Below are 21784 nucleotides of genomic sequence, written 5' to 3'. Positions count from 1 at the left end.
ATTTAAAAACGCATTTTTCATACCATATTATCAGTGTCTAGCTTGAGCCTGTCATCAACACTAAGATGGTTAAGTTTGTGTCTGTGTGACTACAATAAGGAGGGAGTGAATCTAATTTGTTTACACTTTCTTTAACAGCGTTTCCTCTCATTTTGTTCTTTTTTGTCAGTTTTCTTATTTTGAATGCTTGTTTTCCACTTAAAATCAGGGGATGTATTATTTTATTTTTATCTGTTTCTTTTGTGTCCATTTACTAAAATTAGTCTTCTGACTGTAGCTTATCTAACTTCCACAGACCCATAAAGACAGAAACTCACGCTAATCATTACTCTATCTTTCTTTCTCTCCCCAAAGTCCCCTTCCCAGGAATAAAAACCTACGTGGACCCTGACACATATGAAGATCCCACACAGGCCATCCATGAGTTTACCAAAGAGATTGACCCATCCCGGATTCGCATTGAGAGGGTGATAGGAGCAGGTAAACACACCCACATGCCTGCACACACATAGTTACACACTCTTCCACTTATCCCGCTGATTTGTTTCCTCTTCACTGTGTGGGGGAAAGCAGCATTTCATGTTGGTCAGATTTACAATAGCGTTTTAATGTGTGGTAGGAGATGATCTATTTTCATTCAACTACTATAATTGCCATGAACCCTCTCTACTCCATTGTGCACACTTAAGAGGAAGCTTTTTCCATTTCCTGGTGTCTCACTGTCATTTTCTCTGCACAGACTGTAGGATTATTAAAATTGTAACAGGTTTAGAGAACAAAATAGAGTATAATAATAGATTTGAAGGTTTTTTTAGGTGTGAGAGGGTGAGTTTCATCAAGTTTAACTAATCAGAGAGGAGCCAGTGATGCTGGAGTTTGGATTGGAACTGCAACACTGCCCCCATGTGGTATCAAGTGGAACCTGTTGATTGAATCAAGTGATAAACTCTTTACTTTCCCTATGTGTGTGTGTGTTTATGTGCTTCAGGGGAGTTTGGTGAGGTGTGCAGCGGACGCCTGAGAACCCCAGGAAAGAAGGAGATTGCCGTGGCAATAAAGACACTGAAAGGAGGCTACGTGGAACGTCAGAGGCGAGACTTCCTGCGTGAGGCATCAATCATGGGCCAGTTTGATCACCCTAACATCATCAGGCTGGAGGGTGTGGTCACAAAAAGTAAGTGAGATGGTGGGAAATGTGATTTGATTTATTTTAGGTCACTGATGTCACTGATGGAACTGAGCTATTTTTAATTCTTCAGCAAAAGTCTGCCTATATATAAGATGTTGTCCATTCCTCACACTTGTTGTCAATGCCAAATGTAAGCACTGATGTGTTTGATGCCATGTACTGATAGATGTAAAGTCTCACTGCCTCTTCTTTATGTCTGATTTTCTGCCAGAAATTTACCTTTAATTCAAACATGTAATCCTGAACATTTCTATGAACATTTTAGGCAGTCTGCCTCAGAAATTGCTAATGGATCACACATGCATCTCAAAGGGGGACATTATTCCAGTCAGATTGGGACCTCAAGATAAAGAACTTGAAATAAAATTATGACATGGAAATGACAGATGAAGTGACACAGTCTGAAGCTACCATGATGTGTTTGTTTTTATATTAATGCATCATGCACTCCATGGTTATTACAGTCAACACCGGCAAACTGAAAACAAAATTTTCCTTAATTTTACCTTTCTCACATAAACTCACCTCAATTCAACACTAAGATTTAACAAGGGGGCTGGGATCAAAAGATTTGAGGTTGAGTCTGTATGAATTGTTTAGCTGCTTGCTTTGCACATACTGTTTGTTCTAAAGCCGAACATACACTGTGCGATTTCAAGCTGACTCTATGACAGCCATTGCAGAATGTTTGCTCACACTGTGTGACTGAATCGCTTATGATGCACAACCATTGTGCTCACACTATACGGTCCAGTGGCTGTGCACGACCTGAGAGCTCACACTGTATGAGTGAAGTTGAGACAGACTTTGACAAAATCTGCAGAGTTTACCTTGAGAACATCTCACATACAAAAGCTGAAGTGGTATCTCGTCATATCCTCTCTCTTCCTCTCTCTCTCATTGCCAGCAGTGCCATCTGTGTCAGCTGGAGGAATACTTCCTGCATTACTGGGGGGGGGGTCCATTCCTGCTGTTTTCATGGTGATTTAGGACGTCATCTGACTGCTTTCAAAAGTAAAAAAGCCTCATAGTTGAGGATTCTGCTCATGGCCATGCTGTCACTGTGGGAGTCTCTGGAGTTAAATGACTAAAATATCAAACATGTCAGAAATCCATCTGACAAGTCAGGCTATGATCAGGTCACGGTTGGCTGTCTTACCCCCCATAGACTGCATGAAAAACAGCGCACTACCCGAGTGAAAGTCCATGTGACTTCCAAGTGAGTCATTCAACTGAAGTTTCGTGTCTGAATCAGATGAAAATTGCAGAGTGTATGTAAGTATGAAAGCACTGATAGAGACATTTGGTACAAGAAGACATTTCTAACCTAGTAGTGGTAAATGGACTAGAGCTTGTGTTGCGCTTTTCTGGTCATCTGACTACTCAAAGCACTTTTTTACCACAGGTCACACCTACCCATTCACACCCATACATTCACTGATGTCTAAGGTTGCTTTAGAGAATTGGCCATCAGCATTAGCTAATCGCATACATACACTTTGAAACCCATTTAAACACCACCGACAAAATAGTGGGGGCAAACTGGGGTTATGTGTCTTACTCAGGGACATATCAACATTTGACTGCAGGAGTTAGGAACTGAACCCATGACCTTCTGATTGCAAGACGACTGACTCTACCTACTGAGCCCCCAGTCAAAAAGAGATCCTACGGCTTTTTTATGCTAAGTGGTGGCTTAAATGCAGCACAAAACTTTGTCTTAAAAGTGCCAAGAGTTTTTGCATTACATATAACATTCACCCCTTCATGGTCATATTCGTTCACCGATGGCAGAAGCTGTTAGAGAGTCCTGATTTCACTTATTCCATTAATACTCATTCACACATCACTGGCTAATCCGATGAGTTCAATTTTGGGTTTAGTGTCTTGTGCAAGGACACTTCAGCATATAGACTGGGGGATCTAATTACACACTCTGATTGAAAGATGACTGTAGGTTGTAGTTAGTGTCCCTACAGCCATCATGTTGTTACAAAGGCAATATGGGAAATTGTATAAAAGTGAGAGCAGCAGTCACATTTGTAGGGATACAATAATTGATATTTTAGCTTTTTCCAGGTTAAAAGACTTGGTTCCTCTCCTCATACATTGTGCAGAATAAAAACTATAACCTCAACAGAGTTCTATTGTTGTGAGAGGCCAGCGTGCCGGGTCATGTATATTCTAATGCCCTGTTTTTGTGCAGGAATATGCTTTATCTACAGAGGCGTGTATGTGTGTCTGCGACTGTGTGTGGACTTGTTAACGAGCTCTGTTTTACGGGGCTCACCCAGTGCAACATATGGTTGTTTTTACAGGGGGTGTATAAACTAAGACATGGCTGTGAATATAAATGTGTCCCTTGATGACTTCCTACCCCTCCCTGAATGTAAATAGAGGACACTCCTCAGCTCTGACCCCGCTGACAAGGACTCGGCAGATAAGGCTCTTTAGAAGCCAATACTGCCATTATTTCATTAAAGCTGCTGATTGCTGATGTTTTGCACTGATAGATTTAACTGTAGTTTTATAGTCTGCCATCTCTGAGGCGATCGAGTGGAACCAAAAAAAACTCCCACACAACACTGAGATGATTTCTCTGGCAAAAAAAAATAAAAAATAAAAAATGATGATAAAAAGAACATTTTGAGTTGCTGATGTGATTAAGGACTCTTTTTTTATCTTACCAGAGGTCAAAAATATTGACTGGCTGCACTGAGCAGACAGAAAAATGTTTCTGAACAAAAGCTGTTTCAGAAGTTTTTGAAAACACTTCTGAGCACAGTACATCTGACCTTTAAGAGCTTTAATCATTTTTATTTGTAACTTTCTTTCATTTTAAGTTTTTTTTTAGCCTTTTCAAAAATAAATATTGGACCATGGTGCACTTAAGAGTTTTTACCAAAATTAATAGTAAATGGACCTGAGCTTTTATCACAGTTTTTTTCTAGTCTGCTGAATTATCAAATAATTTTCAAACTGTCACATTCAACCACACTAATAGAGGAGGCTGTTGCGTAAAGTGTCCATCAGTATTAACTAGTGTCATTCACATACCATTGGTGCAACAGTGAAAGCAATTTTGGGTGTCTCACCCAGTGACAGCATTTGACAGAGGATTGAACCCCCAATTTTGTGGTTTGCTATGTGTACCTTTAAAAATCACAAGTAAACATAATGGTATTGGTTGATTTAAGGGTTAAGGGTTAAACCTAATAGAAGAAAAAAGTAGGTATGTACTTTCTAGTCACCTGTATTTATTACGCAGTGATGAAGTCATCAGAGCAAACCACTTCCCATGACTGCCTATGCTGTAGTGCATCACATTCTACACACCATGTCACACAATCAGAACCAGTTTATGCCTGAGGCAATGAAGCGTCATGTAGAAAGGTATCAGCTTTGGGTATCACTTCTCTGTCTTCTCTCCATCTTTCCCTCCCTACATCTGTTGCTGTTCTTCAGAGACTAATTACTGGGAGTATTGTGCTGTGACTGACTGCGATACCTGCTCTGAAATAGCAGGTGACACATTAGACTGTAAACAGGTGCGTTTGTTTTCGTTCAGGCTCTTCACAGCATAATATTGTTTCCAGACCTTGCTAATTAGCTCAGAAAAGCTAAGCTTGATCAAATAATTTCCTGTCTTTCCCTCCTGGAATGGGGATGAGAAAAAAGGTTCTGAAAAAGGGTATGATGATAAGATTACGGTGCTTATCTGGTCTTCAGTAAACACGGCTCTGCCTGTGCCTCCTCAATCTAAATATCTGCTGTGATTTTTCCTTTGGTGGTAATACAGTCTGAAAGTTTAGCTGATTTTGAAATTTTACATAGCTGTTTTTTTTTGTTTTTTTTTCCAAATTAAGTTAATTTATTCTGTTTCCTGTCTGCAATAATTCAGCTCCTCACATGTACCATTTCAACTCAGTAGTAGTACTTTAGTAGTAGTAGTTTTTTCTGGACTTGTCAGATGAACAGGGCTTAAAATATGTATAGTTAGGTTTTTTGGCATGGAATTAGACATATAAACTTGCTTATACTTGAGATTTTGCAGTGCAGCAGTAAAATGTCTAGCATTTTAGTCACACAACACAAAGCATGTGCTCTTTATAGGATGCTTCCAGTTAAAGGGGTGCTCTCTTGTGTTGTTATATCCATTTTTAGCACACAGTTATTCAACCTTATTGATCAGTCGGATATTTCAAAAATAAACATTTCATGCACTGTTTTCCCCTTGTACAAAACTAATACCTTTTTTGCGTGCTGCATACTTATTTTTATTAATGCAAAACAATGATCATTAAACATTCAAAGTAGGAGGGCAAGTTCTATGTATTTATGTTGACATCTTTAAATGCCCATTATAGCAAGTTTTCCTGCAATTACACATTTTTCTATATGACTCAGTAGACAAAAGTATTTGGCTGCCTGACAATAACAACAACAGGGGCATTGTAATAATGATAATAGTGATAATAAAAAATGCTAACAATAATAATAATACTGTATTTGTACAGTGAGTTGCTATTATCCCTCTTCACCAAACTTCACGTTTGGCAAAGGAGAAAGGCAGGTAACGTTTTTCTCGCATCTACCAAACCCAGACTCACCTATCTGACTGCCAAACAGAAAAGCATAATTTATCACTCTGCAGTGTCACTCTGTTTCCACTGTCAGTGTGCTTTACACTGCTCATGGTGATGTGAGGCTTGCATGCAGCTGCTTGGCCATTGGCACTTTAGCGAGGCTCCCACTGCACCATTTTGGTGCATATATTAATGATAGTGGAATTTTTTGGTGCCTTAGCAGTCTCTGTGATTTTAGGTGGTCTTCCTTTTGTGGCTGAGTTGCTGTTGTTCCTAAATGCTTGCACTTTCTTAAAATAGCACTTACAGTTGACTGTGGGATATCCTGCAGAGAGGAAATTGCACATACTGTCTAATTGCAAAGGTGGCATCAATCACAGTACCACACTTCACAATGATCACAATATAGTGTAATAGTGGCATTAATCAACATTTTGAAGAAGTAATGTCAGGGTCTGGTTTTAAACCTCCCTTTTTAAATCAATCAGAAGAGATTGAATTCAAATTTTCCAGACAGGATCTGAAAACTCTGGTATCTCTCCTCTCCTTCTACTGTCCTGGAGTGCACAGTGTGCACACATCTGAAAGAGAGAGAGAGACTTAATCAGGTGGAGCAGAGGAGAGTACTTCCCATTTATTGTTTTACATTTGGGGCATCATTCAGAGTGTTTGAGTGTCACACTGGCGCCCACTAGAATGTAGTGCTCTAGATTATAGCCTGTATTGCCTATTGCCTGTCTTGGCAGTGGAGGAAACCTAACTTGTTAACTAGACTAACCACTAAGTTCTTAAAGTTTTAATGAAGCAAAAATCTCAAAGTGTTCATGGGAAAGCACCTGAGGGCAGTCTCTCGATTAGACTATGGGCACAATCATTATAGAAACTTTAACACTACAAGTCCTTTAAATTTGAATGCTTATCATTTACTATGTAATACTTGCAGTATGAATCTCCTTCCACCTTCTATTGTAACATTTTTCACATTCCCGTGTAAGGGGAACAGCTGTCTTGAATCTGAAGTGTCATATCACAGTGTTACTTCACCACAGTCACACTTTCATTTCTCTTTCCAGCAGTTCACCATGTCTAACAGCTCAGCAGCACACAGGCCTGGACAACTGCCTTCTCAGCTGTAAAGCGGTCAATCTGTTACTCTGTAGGGATCCTCTGCTGGGAAATACTAACATTTATACAGAGACATGTTGTTTGAACGTGTTTCTAACTAATGTTTCATGTCAAAGACAAACTGTAGTGCATACTGAACAGGTCCACTTCAGCAGGTGTAACATGTTGAGATAGAAAAGTTTTATAAAAACAGCCTCTTGACTTGATGCATCAAAAAGCTGGTACTGTGTGTTTATCTCAGCCTCTTTCTTTTCCCTGTCTCACACTGACAGGTGCATACACAATGCCCTACACACATATCTGAAATGGTGTTTTTTCAGCTCTAGTTAACCAGTCCACAACTCTAAATGTTATGATCAAATGTTTAGTGTTCATAAACAAATAGTTTGATTAACACTGTTTTCTTCAGATATTTTCCTGTATCAGTATGGAGATTTTCAAAAGTTCAGAAGCTTGCATAATGTATGATAAAAGTTGCAAGGGCATTTGAAAATTTTTGTGTTTTCACTTTGAAGAATGTGTGCTTTTAGATTTTAAATCAGCCCTCTGAAAAAGGCTCCACAACCCACTTTTGGATCCAGACCATAGACTGTAGAAAGAATTGCACAAACCCTGTGTGATGTCGGCCGCCTGCTTACAATAGGCGGACTCAAACTGCTTTGGAAGCCAATCCGCAGCGACTTCCATATTGAAATCGCAGTCTCAACTGAACTTTGGATCAACCTACCAGCCCGCCCACTAAGCTCGACTTCCTGTCAGCTAGCTAGATAGCATTCTGGTTGACAGAAACATAGCTTCTGCCTGTCAGTCTGTCAATCAAATGAGACAAGCCAATCAGTGTGCAGTGAGGTTTTTCCTAAATATAATCTGAACGATTGTGGTACAAAAAAATTCATCCCCTGTACAGTGAGGGCACATGAAGACATTAGCTAATGAGACACTTTTGGTGTTTTGAACCAGGCTGTGAACCAGGTTATTTCTATGGTAAAAACCGGCTGTTTATCAGGTGTTCAGACGGGACTTACGGTGTTCCTGCAGCCAGCCTCAAGCGAGCACTTGCTGCATTGCAATTTTTCACACTTCTGCATTGGCTTCATTTTTCAGGACTGGAGATTGCTGCTGCATCCTGACCCATCAGCCTACCTAGAATGTAAAGGGATAAACAAATAAAGCAATAGCTGATGGTCAAATTTACATATATTGAATTTCTGAACACACAGCCTAAAGCTGTTTGATTCAATGAAGTTTTAACCTTCATGCTTACCTTCAAAAATACATGGGAAAATCTTTGTTTGACTGTGAGAGCCTGCTGCCCTGTGTCCTGTCTTGCCTATTACGCCCACTGTAGACTGTTTTTGCTGTAAATCAGTTTTTATTCTCACAGAATAAAAATGCTAAAATAAGAGGTATTCTTATGTTGTTCTGTTTGCAGGCAGGCCTGTGATGATTGTGGTGGAGTACATGGAGAATGGATCGCTGGACTCATTCCTGAGGGTGAGCTTTAGGTTCTTTGGTGGATGAGGATTATGTTTCTCTGTCCACTCCAGGCATAATGTTAAAAAGATGATAGGAATGGTTTTTAAAAGACAAAAGCAATAAAAGAACACAGCCAAAACTACATTTACAGTATGATTTTGCCCTTGTTAATAAACTGCCTGCTTAATTTTGAGCAAAATACTTTTTATCATGTAGCCATTGAAAATTTTCACTAGAAACCATCAAATTATTGACATTTATTCTTTTGTCAGTCCTTCTCAGCACTCATTTTTCTCCATCATTTCATGTGATATCATTGTTTTTTTAATCCTCTATTGTCTCTTTCCAAGTCAGTAATTTTTGTGTGTTTTCTCCTCTCCCTTTCAGCAACACGATGGCCACTTTACTGTCATCCAGTTGGTCGGCATGTTGCGTGGAATTGCTGCAGGAATGAAGTATCTATCAGACATGGGCTACGTTCACAGAGACCTGGCAGCTCGGAACATCCTGGTCAACAGCAACCTGGTGTGTAAAGTCTCAGACTTCGGCTTGTCGAGAGTCCTAGAGGATGACCCAGAGGCTGCTTACACCACAACGGTACGGCAGCCTGATCAAAACAAGCTAAATGAATACATACTGGTACGCAGCTCAAATTAAGATAGACACAAACACCAGTTAGATATTTGTTGTGTAACAATGGTACAAAACAACAGAGAAAAACATTACTTCATAGATCACAAGAGTGCAGTAAAAACATCATAAAACCTTCCAAAAACATATCAACAAATTATAAAACAAAGAACTGAAAAAACATGTAAAACTACTGTCATATATGACTTGATTAAAAAATATGTATTGATATCTTGTATTGTCCAGTGTAATGTCATATTGATTCACATGTGAGATATTGCTTTCACCTGTGTGAAACTTCGCAAAACACTTCTTCTGTGCACATTACACTTTATACACATCATTTTTTTGGTGTTCCTGTTCACCCAGGAATCCTACATCTTCCCTTGTTGTCCCACATTGTTGGCCAGTGTGATGTAATGTCCTAACCCTAACTGAACCCTCCCATAGAACAGTATAACGTCCATTTTTCTGTCAAAATGTGTAAAACGAAGTAAAATTCAATAGGAACTAGAAAATTACTCAGAAAGCGCAGACCTCCGCCATTAGCCCTATCTCCCAATAGTACAGAATCCTTTAAAAAATTCCTGGATCCAGACAGTGATCTGGATCACGCTCAAAATCTAATCAGTTCTTCCTTATGCCATTTCTGACATTTCCTGAAAATTTCATCAAAATCCGTCCACAACTTTTTGAGTTATGTTGCTAACAAACAAACTAAGAAACTAACTAACAAACGAACAAACCCACCCGATCACATAACCTCCTTGGTGGAGGTAATAAAAATATTACTGCATTTACAGCTAGTTTTTTGCACAAATGCATGAAATAATATATGATTACATTCAAACACTTCATTAAACCTGAAAAACATGTACATGTATTTGCAGTTTGTCATTTAAGATATGATTATCAGGGCAAATAGTCTTACTATCTTCTCAGGATGTCCCACCTTCAAATCATGCCTGATAGTGACTCCAACACCGAATCGGACTGAAATTGGATACACTTAAAACACTCTGATTGGTTGGCATCATTAAAGTTCACCAAACCTGTTTGTGTCAATTTTGACTTGTTCAGTACCTGTCCGAGTCGAGTTGTCTGATGAAAGACCTCCCCTGCCGTATTTTAACAGTCAAGTTTATCACTCACTGTGAATCTTTATTGGTTATAATGTTTCTGTTTCTGCTGTTTGCTTTAACTCACTACATCTTATAAATGCCCCAGTGGATCTATTTCGGGCATTAGAAATAACTACATAGAAGTAGTCAGTCTTGTTGCTGATGGTCTTGTTAGCTTTTGTAGCTCATACAGAAACAATAATCATTTGTGTCCTGTTTAATTATCAGCTAAAACCTCCTTAGATTGTCATAATTTATTCATTTGTGTGGTAGTTTTGGCATTGAAACCCTAAAGATGACACTTTGGCTTGAATCTACTTCCCCTGCTGAACCATATCTGAAACACTGAAGACTAGACAGAAGAATAAAAGAAAGAAATATTTGCATTCAAAAACACTGTGATAAAAATATTGCTAGAGTCCATCAATATCCCATCAACATCTGAGTACTGCTTCCATAATTTTGATTACAAAGTGATGTTTCTTCATTTGTCTTTTTGTCTACCAACTGTTAGTTCTTTAAATGCAGCATGAGGGTGTCTCTAACTATGTATTTTTCTGGAAGCTGTTGTGCTGATCTGATTTCAGAATAACTGGCTGATTTGAAAACAAACCCTGAGACAGTTTTATCATCATTTAGACCAGCACAGCAGTAATGAGCAGCAAAGTGCTATGATAGAATGTTTTCTCAATTTAGTCATATTTACTGTCAGGCGGCTGGTCCGCCTCTGGCTTTGTAAGAGAACCTCATTAGAAGAAGAGTTGAAAGTCCAGGGCTCTGAAAGACAGGAGTAGAAAACCAGTATATAACTCAATTACAGAGATGTACCAAAAGTTTAAAAGACACCCCCTACCACCTGTTCAGCTGTTGATGCCTTTTATCATCCGAAACAAAAAACAGACTTGTCTGATGCACCAACAAACTCTATTCTCCAATCTCTGCAGTCATCAAAAAGCTAAACACCATGGGCTAGAGAGGAGACACGCTGCATGTAAACAAAAATAATTTTTAAATCTCTGCTAAAATTTTCTTTTATTTTTTCCCCCATTAACAGGTTTAAGATGGAGTTCCCCCAGATAGCAAAAGCTTCACTTCAAAGTCTTTTGTGCTGAAAAGACGATGTTCTGTAAATCTGTCTGAGCCCACTGTGACCTCCATTTCCTGGTTCGTTTTGAGGTTATTGTGTGTAGGAATTGCTGTGTTTAGGGCTCCGAGTTGACCAAGTTTGAGCACTGAACGGACGTTGAAATCAAGATAGTAAGGGATGGGTGAGGTGAGGAGAGGGAAAAGGACAGGTAAGGTGAAGTGAGAAAATAGTAAGCAGTGCAGAGAGGAAGAGAAAGGTGAGGGGAAGTGAAGTGAAAGAAAGGTGATGGGTCTGGACTCAAAATTAAAAACAGATGAGACAGCTGTTAAAATGTTATAAGTGATCTGTGTTTTAACTGCTAGTCAGACCTACTGGAAAGGGATTTTTCAGAATTCAGACTACTGAGTGAACTTGATTGATTTACAAAGAAGCTGGCCTACACAAAAACATGTTTTCAATCAGTGGAAATCAACAACAGTTCCAGGGTGTCTTCAAAGTGCAGATATTCATGTTTGACTATGTGTTTGCTTACTTTCTAAGCTTTGTGTGTATTAACAGGGTGGAAAGATCCCCATCCGATGGACTGCTCCTGAGGCCATCTCATACAGGAAATTCTCCTCAGCTAGTGACGCGTGGAGTTATGGCATCGTTATGTGGGAAGTGATGTCATATGGGGAGCGGCCATATTGGGAAATGTCTAATCAAGATGTGAGTATTGTCATGGCAACAACACAAGGGGCCAATCCGGGCTGTTTTCACTGAGGTGGGGAAGAGATGATATCAAAGGGGACATATTATGCAAAAATCACTTTTTCAGGCATTTCTAGCAAAAATATGTGCCCCTGGCCTGTCCACAATCCCCTCAAGTGCCAGAACCCCCCCCCGCCCCACCACCTTTCAAAAAATGTGTGCTAAAACAAGCTGTTCTCAGATTTTCCTCTTCATGATGTCATGTGGGGAGTTAGCACCACCCCCAGGTTTGGTTGGCTCTCCTTATTTGTATGAAAGTTCTGCCCTCCTCTCTTCAGCTGCCAGCTGAGAGGGGGATCAGGAGAGCCACATCCATTCAGCCACATCCATTTCCTGAGAGGGACGGAGTCAGGGGCGGGTTCAGACAGCCAAGTTACATTTAAAGCCACAGACACAGAAACAGCTCTTTCTGAGCAGGGCTGAAACAAAGGGGGTTTTAGACATACAAAAATCCTATACTGGAGTGTTTCTTCAGCAACAGACTTCACAGGCATGTTTTGGGGGCCTCTGAGACCAATATAAACTTGTCTTAAAATGGTCAAATATGTCCCCTTTAACTACTGACAATTACATTAAAATGTTCTATTGATGAGTTTATACATAAAAAATAAGAGCAAAATTGTAAGATGCATTTTAAAGTCAGCATTTGTGCTCTTAAGAAAAGAAAATGACATGATTTTAATGCAGCCTGTAGCAACACAGCCCAAATAGTTAATTTTAGCACAAGTCCTGCCTCTACTATGCTGTGACCAAACAGATTTTAAGTGTGATTTGTTAGGAATGCCTGATGGGAAATTTTTGAGGCTGTTAGAGTGAAAGAAAAAAGGGAGTAAACATTAATCTTCATTCATTTAAAAATTTTAATCCTGTGTATATTTATTTATGTCACACAGAAGGATGAAAGCAAACCAGTAAGACTTCATCGTGCAACTCCAATTCCAAAAAAGTTGGAGCACTGTGTAAAATAAATGTAAAAGAATGCAATGATTTTCAAAACTCGAAACCTAAATTTTATTCACAATAGAGCATAAAGAACATAGAGGATGTTGAAATAGAGACATTTTACCAATTCAGGATTTTTTTAAAACTCAGTTTGACCTTGACGGCAGCCACGTATTTTAAAACAATAGGGACAGGGCAACATATGGTTAGAAAAGTAAGTGGTACTGATTTTTTTTTTTTTTTTTAAAGTAGCTCTAGGAGAATTTTGCAGCTAGTTAAGTTAATTGGAGACAGGTCAGTAACATGACTGGGTATAACAGGTGCATTTAAGAGAGGCAGGGGTTCAAAAAATTTCATCTGCCAGGAATTTTTTTTATGTTATATATATGAGTTTAGAACATGAAATATTGTCAAGGTCAGAGGTGGTCTTTTTTAAGGGCCTCTCAGTAATGATAATTAAAAAAGGAAGAGATCGCTTCGTGTTGACTTAAACATTCCCCATAAGCATTGCTGTCCAACCTTACAATTTAAGTCAATATCTATTTCTACATTCAAGTCCTGCTCTGCTGAGTAAATTCTTAGTTTACTTTTCAATAAATCTGTTAGAGTTGCTGCCCTTCAACCTGCTCCCTGACTGTTTTCCCACATCAAAGGCTTACCTCTGAGAGAGGGGAGGGGAGGAACAGAAACACTGCTGAGATTCACCAAAAGGAAGAAAAAGATGAGTGAGAGGAAAAGGGAAAGAGCAGTAAAGGTCAGAGGTTCAGAGGACTTTGGTCCGGTAGATGGGGAGTTTAAAGCTGTGGATTCACTGCAGCGGAGCAACCCGCTGATCCCAGGGCTGTGGTCAGGGATTGGAAGAGCCGCGAAGGAAGCAGATCCATCCCTCTCTCCGCTGAGTGTGAAAGCCCCACCGTAATCCCTTCAACCCTTTACACAAAGTGTTATACACATCTTTACGCAGACAGCCCCACACACACATTTACTGAGGTCCCAGGGTTGGGGGCGGATTTGTGATGTTGGGGAATTGCTAAGAAATGCTTTCCAAGGCAAAAGCCCAGCAACGCTGTCAACCAGCCAGCAGTATCTTATCCTGGTCAGCCACTTACCATAGCTCCCAACGAAAGATACACAGATCTCTGCTCCCACAGAGACATGATACACATCTACTGCTGGTACTTCATCTGCTTAAATATGTTTGTGATTAGTTGTAAAAATAAGTTTTAGAGGCCAAGTTCAAACTTTATTGTTTTACACAGAAAGTGATAACTAAGGGGGAAGTTTAGTTTTTGAACCACATCAGCTATGCATCAAAAGGGCTTAGAAACAGGAGCTGAATTGGCTAAATACAAGACATCATTTTGCAAAGACTTGATTAATCCAAATAGTGATCATGCAGCCTAGACCTTCCACCTCTTAACCTCATGTTTTCTCATTATTTTGGCTGCTCAAAGCTTCTGTGAGGAACTTTGGGTTGGTGAGGGTTTTGTTGACACCTATGAACTATAGACAGTTCCATGGACAGCTAAGGATATGGGAAACAGTCCTTCTGGTGTGTCAGGTTAAAGGGAACATATTATGCAAAAATCACTTTTTCAGGCATTTCTAGCAAAAATATGTGCCCCTGGCCAGTCCACAATCCCCTCAAGTACCAGAAAAATCTCCCTGTCTTTCTCCAACTTTCAGAAATTGTGTGCTAAAACAAGCCGTTCTCTGATTTCCCCCTCATGATGTCATGTGGGGAGTTAGCACCGCCCCCAGGTTTGGTTGGCCCTCCCTGCTTGGAATAACGTTCCGCCCACCTCTCCAGGAGATCCACATCCATTAAGCCACATCTATTTCCTGAGAGGGGCAGACTCATGGGCGGAGTCAGACAGCTCAGTAACATTTAAAGCCACAGACACAGAAACAGCTCGTTCTGAGCAGGGCTGAAACAGAGGGGTCTTTAGACGTACAAAAATCCTATACTGTAGTGTTTTTTTTTTTTCAGCAAAAGGCATGTTTTGGGGGCCTCTGAGACCAATATAAACTTGTCGTAAAAGGGTAAAATATGTTCTGTTTAAGCACTTGTAACTCCCTCCAGTTTTCTTTCTTCTTCATCTAAGGCCCACACAGCCAGGAGACAGCTGGTCTGCTCCTCAGGCTACAGTTGCTTCACTTTTGCATCCCTCAAAGTTTCTCTGTCTCATTTGAAGCTCTGCTCTTTATAGATGGTGCACTTCAAGGTTATTTGTTCATTCCAGCCTCACACATAAGCATGCAGCCCTCAACTTAAGCACGAAGCCCCCGACATTAACCATTCTTTCCCCTGGGTATGCAAGGAGTAGGTACAACGATGGAAGCGGCTTTTCTGCTTCAGAGTTCTTTGGCAATGATAAAACAAAGAATTGGAGCTAGATTAAGCACTGGCTTCAAACCAGTCCTGGTGGAAAACAGGCAATTATATCCCTCTTAAAACCAGAAACAAAACCACAGTCTGTTGCACTTTGCATCAGTTTCATTTTTCAACACAGGAGATTGTCACTTGCTGTGGACCAGGTGGTGCCTTTCAGTGCTTTGCTTTCCCTGGATATATCAAAGAAATGTTTTTGAATTTAAAACATTGTCCTGCTGTTTTATATATGCCATCACTTGCAGGGGGAAAATGTTCAAAAGACTGTTCTGATTGTATGCTGTTAATTGCCTTGTTTGATACCTACCCAAAACCTTTGGTCACAAGCATTTAAAGTAACTTTATAGAAATAATCAGTCCTTAAGCTGATGCCCTACTTTGCTTTTCTACCTCTGAAAAAGGCGCTAGTATTAAATTCTATTAGTAATGGGAATTCAGGCTCTTTTTAGTGATCTGGATCATTAGGCTCAGCTCAGCAGCTCTTTTAGCTCTTCATTTGGGTACCAGTTTGGCTTCATTTGGCCTGCCAAATTTACTCCAATGGAGCTTTTTTAAGGCTTTTGTGCCTTTATTGATAGAAAAGGACAGTGGATAGATTCAGAAACAGGGAAAAGAGAGTAGGGAGAGACATTTGGGAAAGGGCCACGGGCCAGATTCAAACCTGGGCCGCCTGCATGTATAGGGTGTGCCTTAAACCCCACTGCCATCTGTGCCCCCCAATAGTGCTATTTTTTTTTTCAAATCAGTTAAAATATCTAATTATTTTTCAAAATATACTGTCACAAAACACTTTGTTGTCAGATGAAATCTGCTCCCTGGCTGGTCTGTACGACAACCTGATATAAAACAATGATACACCATCAAGAATGCGTCCTAAATGCATGGTTTGCCTGTGGTAGAGTAGTGTGGAGAAAAGATAATCACTACTAATCAATCAAACCACACACAGACACACAAAAATATGTAGAAATATAATTACCGATAGGATGAAAAAGAATGAAAATAGTAGTAATTATTTGAAATGGTTCTCAAACGGAATCCAGATCTTCTCGTTCACATAAAACCGTCTCATTCCTGAACAACACATTTCTGTTTTCTATCTGTTTTATTACCAGCTAAAACTCCCAAAGAAGCATTTGCATTACCATATTAGCATTTGTCCCATATGCATGTTTGTTTAGGCTAATCTTCAAAGGATCCCCATAAGCTACGTAATGGTTTTATTTGACTACACCTAAATTCTATCCTCACAGATGAATACCATTTTCTTTGACATACACTACCCACATGTCATGTTACAGGTGTCAGAGGAATTTGTTTAGCAAGTGGAAAATATTGTGATTAAAAGAATGACCGATGTTGTAGGGTCCTCCTTATGTTGGCTTTTTTTACTATTCTAAACTATTTTTTGTTTTTCTAAGGGGATCTGGGTTCTTAATGTTAATAAAGTTCTCAATAAACTGCTTATGACACACTTTCAACCCATTAAAATTTATACAGCACCTGTTTTCAGCTCACTGAGCTCATGTGTATTCATATTCAACTGTCTCTTCAGGTGATTCTGTCCATTGAAGAGGGCTACAGGCTGCCTGCACCCATGGGCTGCCCAGTCGCGTTGCACCAGCTGATGCTGCACTGCTGGCAGAAGGAGAGAAGTCATCGGCCAAAATTCACTGATGTTGTTTCCTTCTTGGATAAACTGATCCGTAACCCTAGCAGCCTGCTACCCCTGGTAGAAGACATTCAGAGGTAGAGTAAGAAAGAGAAATGTATTATTTACAGATAGACTAAATCTTGAGATGAAGTAAACAGGAACTTTATTTGACATGACTAGACAAACCAGTAGGGCCAAGATCGAAACGTGGCACACGACATGTTCCATGGCACGTTCAATTTGTGTTGCGGCACATGGCCTTTGAGCCATGGCCTACAAATTTGTACAAACAGGATGAGCTGTACAAATGGGATCACACTTTCTGCTATCGATTGTTCTGCCTGTGCATTAATACATTACTGTATTATTTGCTACAGTATGTTTATGAAACAACTTCAGTGTTGTCATGGAAATAACAGCCATTAACGTTATGTAAAGCATTCATGTAAACGGACCGTATGGTCAAATTCAAGTCATTTAATGACATCACGTTATTGCACTAATGTTGTAAATAAAAACAAAATCCACGTTTACATAATCAAGTGTTGCAAGGGAACCTTTTAGTATTGATGTCATCTGTCGGGATTTTGACCCTGTATTTCACGAGAATAACGTCATGTAACATGACTAACCACGAAATGTGCCAGGAATGACTGTCGCATACGAGAATGGCACGCCCCACATCTGTGTGTCACTGCACAAATTCGTAGACCATGGCTCAAAGACAATTGCCACAAATTGAGCAAATTGAGTTTCGATCTCAGTGTCACTCAGAAAAACTGTCACCACATTACAGCGTTTTAGGGTATCTGAGGTGTGATGTAATGTAATGTGATGAGTAAAGGACTGAATGTGTGTCACTCTTATCTTGTTAAGGATATTAAGGATTTTTCTGGTGTTTTTTTCTCAGTTTACCAGAGTCTCCGGGGGAAGAAATGGACTACCCAATGTTCATCTCCATCGGCGACTGGCTAGACTCCATTAAGATGAGCCAGTACAAGAGCAATTTTATGGCTGCAGGCTACAACACAATAGATTCTGTTGCAAGGATGAGTATTGAGTGAGTACATGAGAAAACTAAGATTTGAACCTGTAGTGTTTCTTTCATTTTAAAGTGGAACTTCCCATATTACTTCCATGTGACTCAGGGGGAAACCTTTCAATAGCCTGCAAACAGCAGGGAGATAGCATCACTGGAACTGTAGGATCCAGAGATTTTAGGGGAGATTATGATGCAAAAATAACAGACATAAGATGTTTGAAATGGGTTGGAAAGTGAGGGAAGTACCCCAAAGTGTTTTTTTAAGCTTATTTAGTCATTTATGCATAACTAGAGATGCCAAGTAGAGCTATTGGTGCATTTGTCTTCACAACACCCCTGCCTGGTATCTGTTGGTGTAAACAATGTCCACACAACAGTGAAATTCTCTTTTTAAACAGACAATAAATTGAGTAAATTAAAGCCCTCACATAGAATATTAAAGGGGTTTTCTTGTGTGTTTGCCTTCCTGTGCTTCCCCTCTCGGCCTAGAGATGTGAGGAGTATTGGTGTGGAGCTGATCGGCCACCAGAGGCGGATCATCAGCAGCGTACAGACCCTCCGGCTTCAGCTACTGCACGAACAGGAGAAGGGTTTCCATGTATGAGGACACCCTTCAACACAGCCTGGGACGGACAGATAGACGGAGCAGACGGAAGTGAAGTCTAGACCTTTGGACGGACTAGTGTCCAGCCTGTGCCTGTGTCTGAACTCCTCATGCAAGAGGTCATCAGACAGACTACCACAGCAGACTGCCCCCTTGGTCTTCCTCATATCCAGTAGTGACTGACTTTTTCGTACTATACACCCCTTAACCAGAGAACCTGGTCCTGCCAGACTATTACAGACTGAAAAGACTGGCCAAGGCCCTTACTTAGGGGGAATGTAATGCCTTGTTGCAGCAGCAGTACTTTGTGTAAGAAGCAACAATATCTAGAGGTGTAGATTTGCAAACATAATCTACTAAATCTTTTGACTCTTTTGTTTTTTGCTCTGAGTTATGTGCTCATGTAGCTGCTATCGGGTGTGCAATCGAAAAGGTTGATAAAAGTATCCTGGATACTGTTTATTTTATGAGTTTTATAATTAATCATGAAGAAATTATTTGCATTGCTTTAGTTTACACTCTCCAGAGAATCTGGTATGCTAATACTTGAAGGAAGACGTGAGAAGTAAGTAATGGAGCTTTTCTGAATGTTTAAAAGTGTATAGACAAGTAATCGCTAATTATTATCATTAACAAATATCTATATATGTGCAGTCCTGTATGTGAAAGCCCTAGTAAATTGGATCTTATTTACAACAGTTTATTTATATAAGAGTTCTATCCAAAATCAGCAATACAGAGTAATGCAGTCACCTCAGTGTTTCAGACGGACATAGAGAAGAGGGGTCGTGCAATGGCAGAGCTTGACATAGTCAGAAATGCAGTTATTATCCTCCTAAAGTTACAGAGCTGGATCTGTTGCCTTCAGATGAATAACCATACAAGTCTGTTCTGACAGTTTTTAGCAACCAGAATACTCACAGTTGTTTGATAAGCCTGTTTTTTGGATTGTGAATGTTAAACATTGCCTGAAAGTACACAATCTCCACTGTCTTAACAAATGAATGTTCACAGAGCTTAGATTTAAATAGGAGATGTCTGAAATTGTCTGAAAACTTAACAAGGACTGATATGGTTTTTCAGGATTAGCTGTTTTTTTTTCTTTTTCATTTATTGTTTTGCCTGTACACACATTTATAAAGATGGTGGTTTGCACTTCTAGGACAAAGTGATCCAAGATGTCAGAGCAGAATAACTACTTCCTACTGGACATATTTCACAAAGCAGTTTTACTCTGGTCTGTTCATACATTGCAGTCATGTAAAAGTTGTGGTAAAGTCTGGGAAAGAAGTGTATATAAAGGTAGTGTGAAATGATTATGGATCTTCAGTATATGATGTCAGATGTTAGCCATTGAAATCAACTTTTTTTCTAATTCTGTAAGTCAGTGCTGGATAGGCAGGGCTGCAAAATATAAGTCATTTGTTGAGTTTGGGGCAGAAAAAGTAGCTTATATATGGGTAATGGAAAGCAGGGATCTGTCAATGGGTGTTGTTGTGTGATTAGGTCAAAGAGGCAGACAGAATCTGAACATCCACATAAACAACAGCATCATAACTCATGTTATTCTAGCATCAGGCACACACACACTGACATACATAAAAGAATGCCTTACAGTCCTTTAACCATGATGAAACTCACTTTAGAATGGTTCATAATATCTAGACAGGACCTAACCATTACATTGACTTTTTTTTTAAATTTAGTTCATTAAATCCACCCCCCTTATCAGTTGCTTTTTACATTTTTTAAACAACCTGTTGCTAAATGATTATTGTCCAAGGCAAAGTGGATCTAAAGATCTGTGCCTTTTGGTCACAATGTAGTTATGCAGCCGAGCCTTCAGGAGTAAAAACACAACCCTATACATATGCACACCAACACTCACAGTCTTTACCCCTCTACAGAATATGGAAAATATCAGATGCTGTTTGTTTAGCATGTTCTACTGCTGAGCAATGTTAGAACGTTCTTTTGTACAAAGTACAAGTATACTTATAATTCTTGTATTTTATTTTTCTATTATTTCCAAAGAGATGTTGTAGATCTTGCACACTGTAAGAGGCAGTTAACGCGAATATTTATTTGCAAATAAAGATGAACAGTTCTGGTGGTTGGCTGTTTTTTTTTTATTTTGTTTGTTTGTTTTTTTATATTTTTATTTTGTTTGGATTTTCAACTCAGGAAAGCAGTTTGAGTCGGAAAATAACTGGTTGGAGTGGTAGTCCCTTCAGAAATTTAAACTTCATTTAGATATTTGTGTTTTTAATGTTAAATCCAGTTTATTGTTTTTTCCACCTGGAGACAAACATGAAAGTTGCACACATATCTGATAACCAAAAGATGGAGCTGTTGGACCACTGGCCAGCTGCACACCTGCTATGTGAGACAAACGGGATTCCTGCTGTCATCATACAACTATATGTTTTTAAATCTACACTAAAAATATATTTTCTAAAAGTATTAAAGTTATATTTACGGTACATTTAAGATTTTCATATAAATGTGTGTTTAAGTTGGCCACTCTCTTAGTCTTATTCTACAATGACAGTTGAGTGCTCTTGTCTGTTTTTTATTTATTTTATTTAGTTATTATCCAGGACAGTGCATATTAACGGGAGCATGTTAATGTGCCATATTGTAGCAAATAGGCTTATTTTCATTTGTAGTCCCCAGCAGATTGATGATGTACAGTGCATTCAGAAAGTATTCAGGCCCCTTCCTTTTTTTCAGTTTTATGTTATGGCTGATGCTACAGTCAAAAAATTTTATTTTAATTTTCTGATCGTGACAAAGTGAAAACACAATTTTATACATTTTTGCATGTTTATTAAAAATAAACATATGTATCACATGTAACACATTTACAGTTAAAATTATTCAACCCCCACTGCAAATCAGGTTTATTGTGAAAATTTACAGATTTTCTGCTGTTTGCAATGAACAAATTGAAGAAATTGAAACAATTCAACACAACTAATGCTTCAAGTGGTTTCCCCAAGTTCAACTGAAAATGCAACTTTTATGACTTCTCCAATTTTAAAAATTATTCAACCCCTTCATGACAATATCTTTAGAACTTAGTAGAGCAGACCTTCTATGACCTGCTGCAAATGAGATGCAGAGCCAGACACCAGATTCTGGCAGAGTTTCTACTCATGTGCAATGGCCTCCAGCTCAGTAATC

At 39.3% G+C, this 21784-nt stretch overlaps 1 protein-coding gene across 1 annotated transcript in view; it reads left to right on the top strand.

Annotated features, from left to right (window-relative positions):
- The window catches only part of LOC121522718 (ephrin type-A receptor 6-like), a 237683-nt gene extending 216995 nt beyond the window's left edge, over positions 1–20688 (top strand). Inside the window, exons 10-17 of the mRNA XM_041807340.1 lie at positions 355–480; positions 989–1174; positions 8333–8394; positions 8764–8973; positions 11773–11922; positions 16854–17047; positions 17863–18012; positions 18484–20688. Coding sequence (XP_041663274.1) covers positions 355–480; positions 989–1174; positions 8333–8394; positions 8764–8973; positions 11773–11922; positions 16854–17047; positions 17863–18012; positions 18484–18598 — 1193 coding nt within the window. The 3' untranslated portion in view covers positions 18599–20688. The remainder of the gene's footprint in view (positions 1–354; positions 481–988; positions 1175–8332; positions 8395–8763; positions 8974–11772; positions 11923–16853; positions 17048–17862; positions 18013–18483) is intronic.
- Positions 20689–21784: the final 1096 nt, after the last annotated feature.

This window comes from Cheilinus undulatus, linkage group 15 (assembly GCF_018320785.1).
Source record: "Cheilinus undulatus linkage group 15, ASM1832078v1, whole genome shotgun sequence".
In the NCBI taxonomy this organism is placed as follows: Eukaryota; Metazoa; Chordata; class Actinopteri; order Labriformes; family Labridae; genus Cheilinus; species Cheilinus undulatus.
Note: the sequence above shows the minus strand (reverse complement) of the source record. Positions and strands in the feature narration are given on the sequence as shown.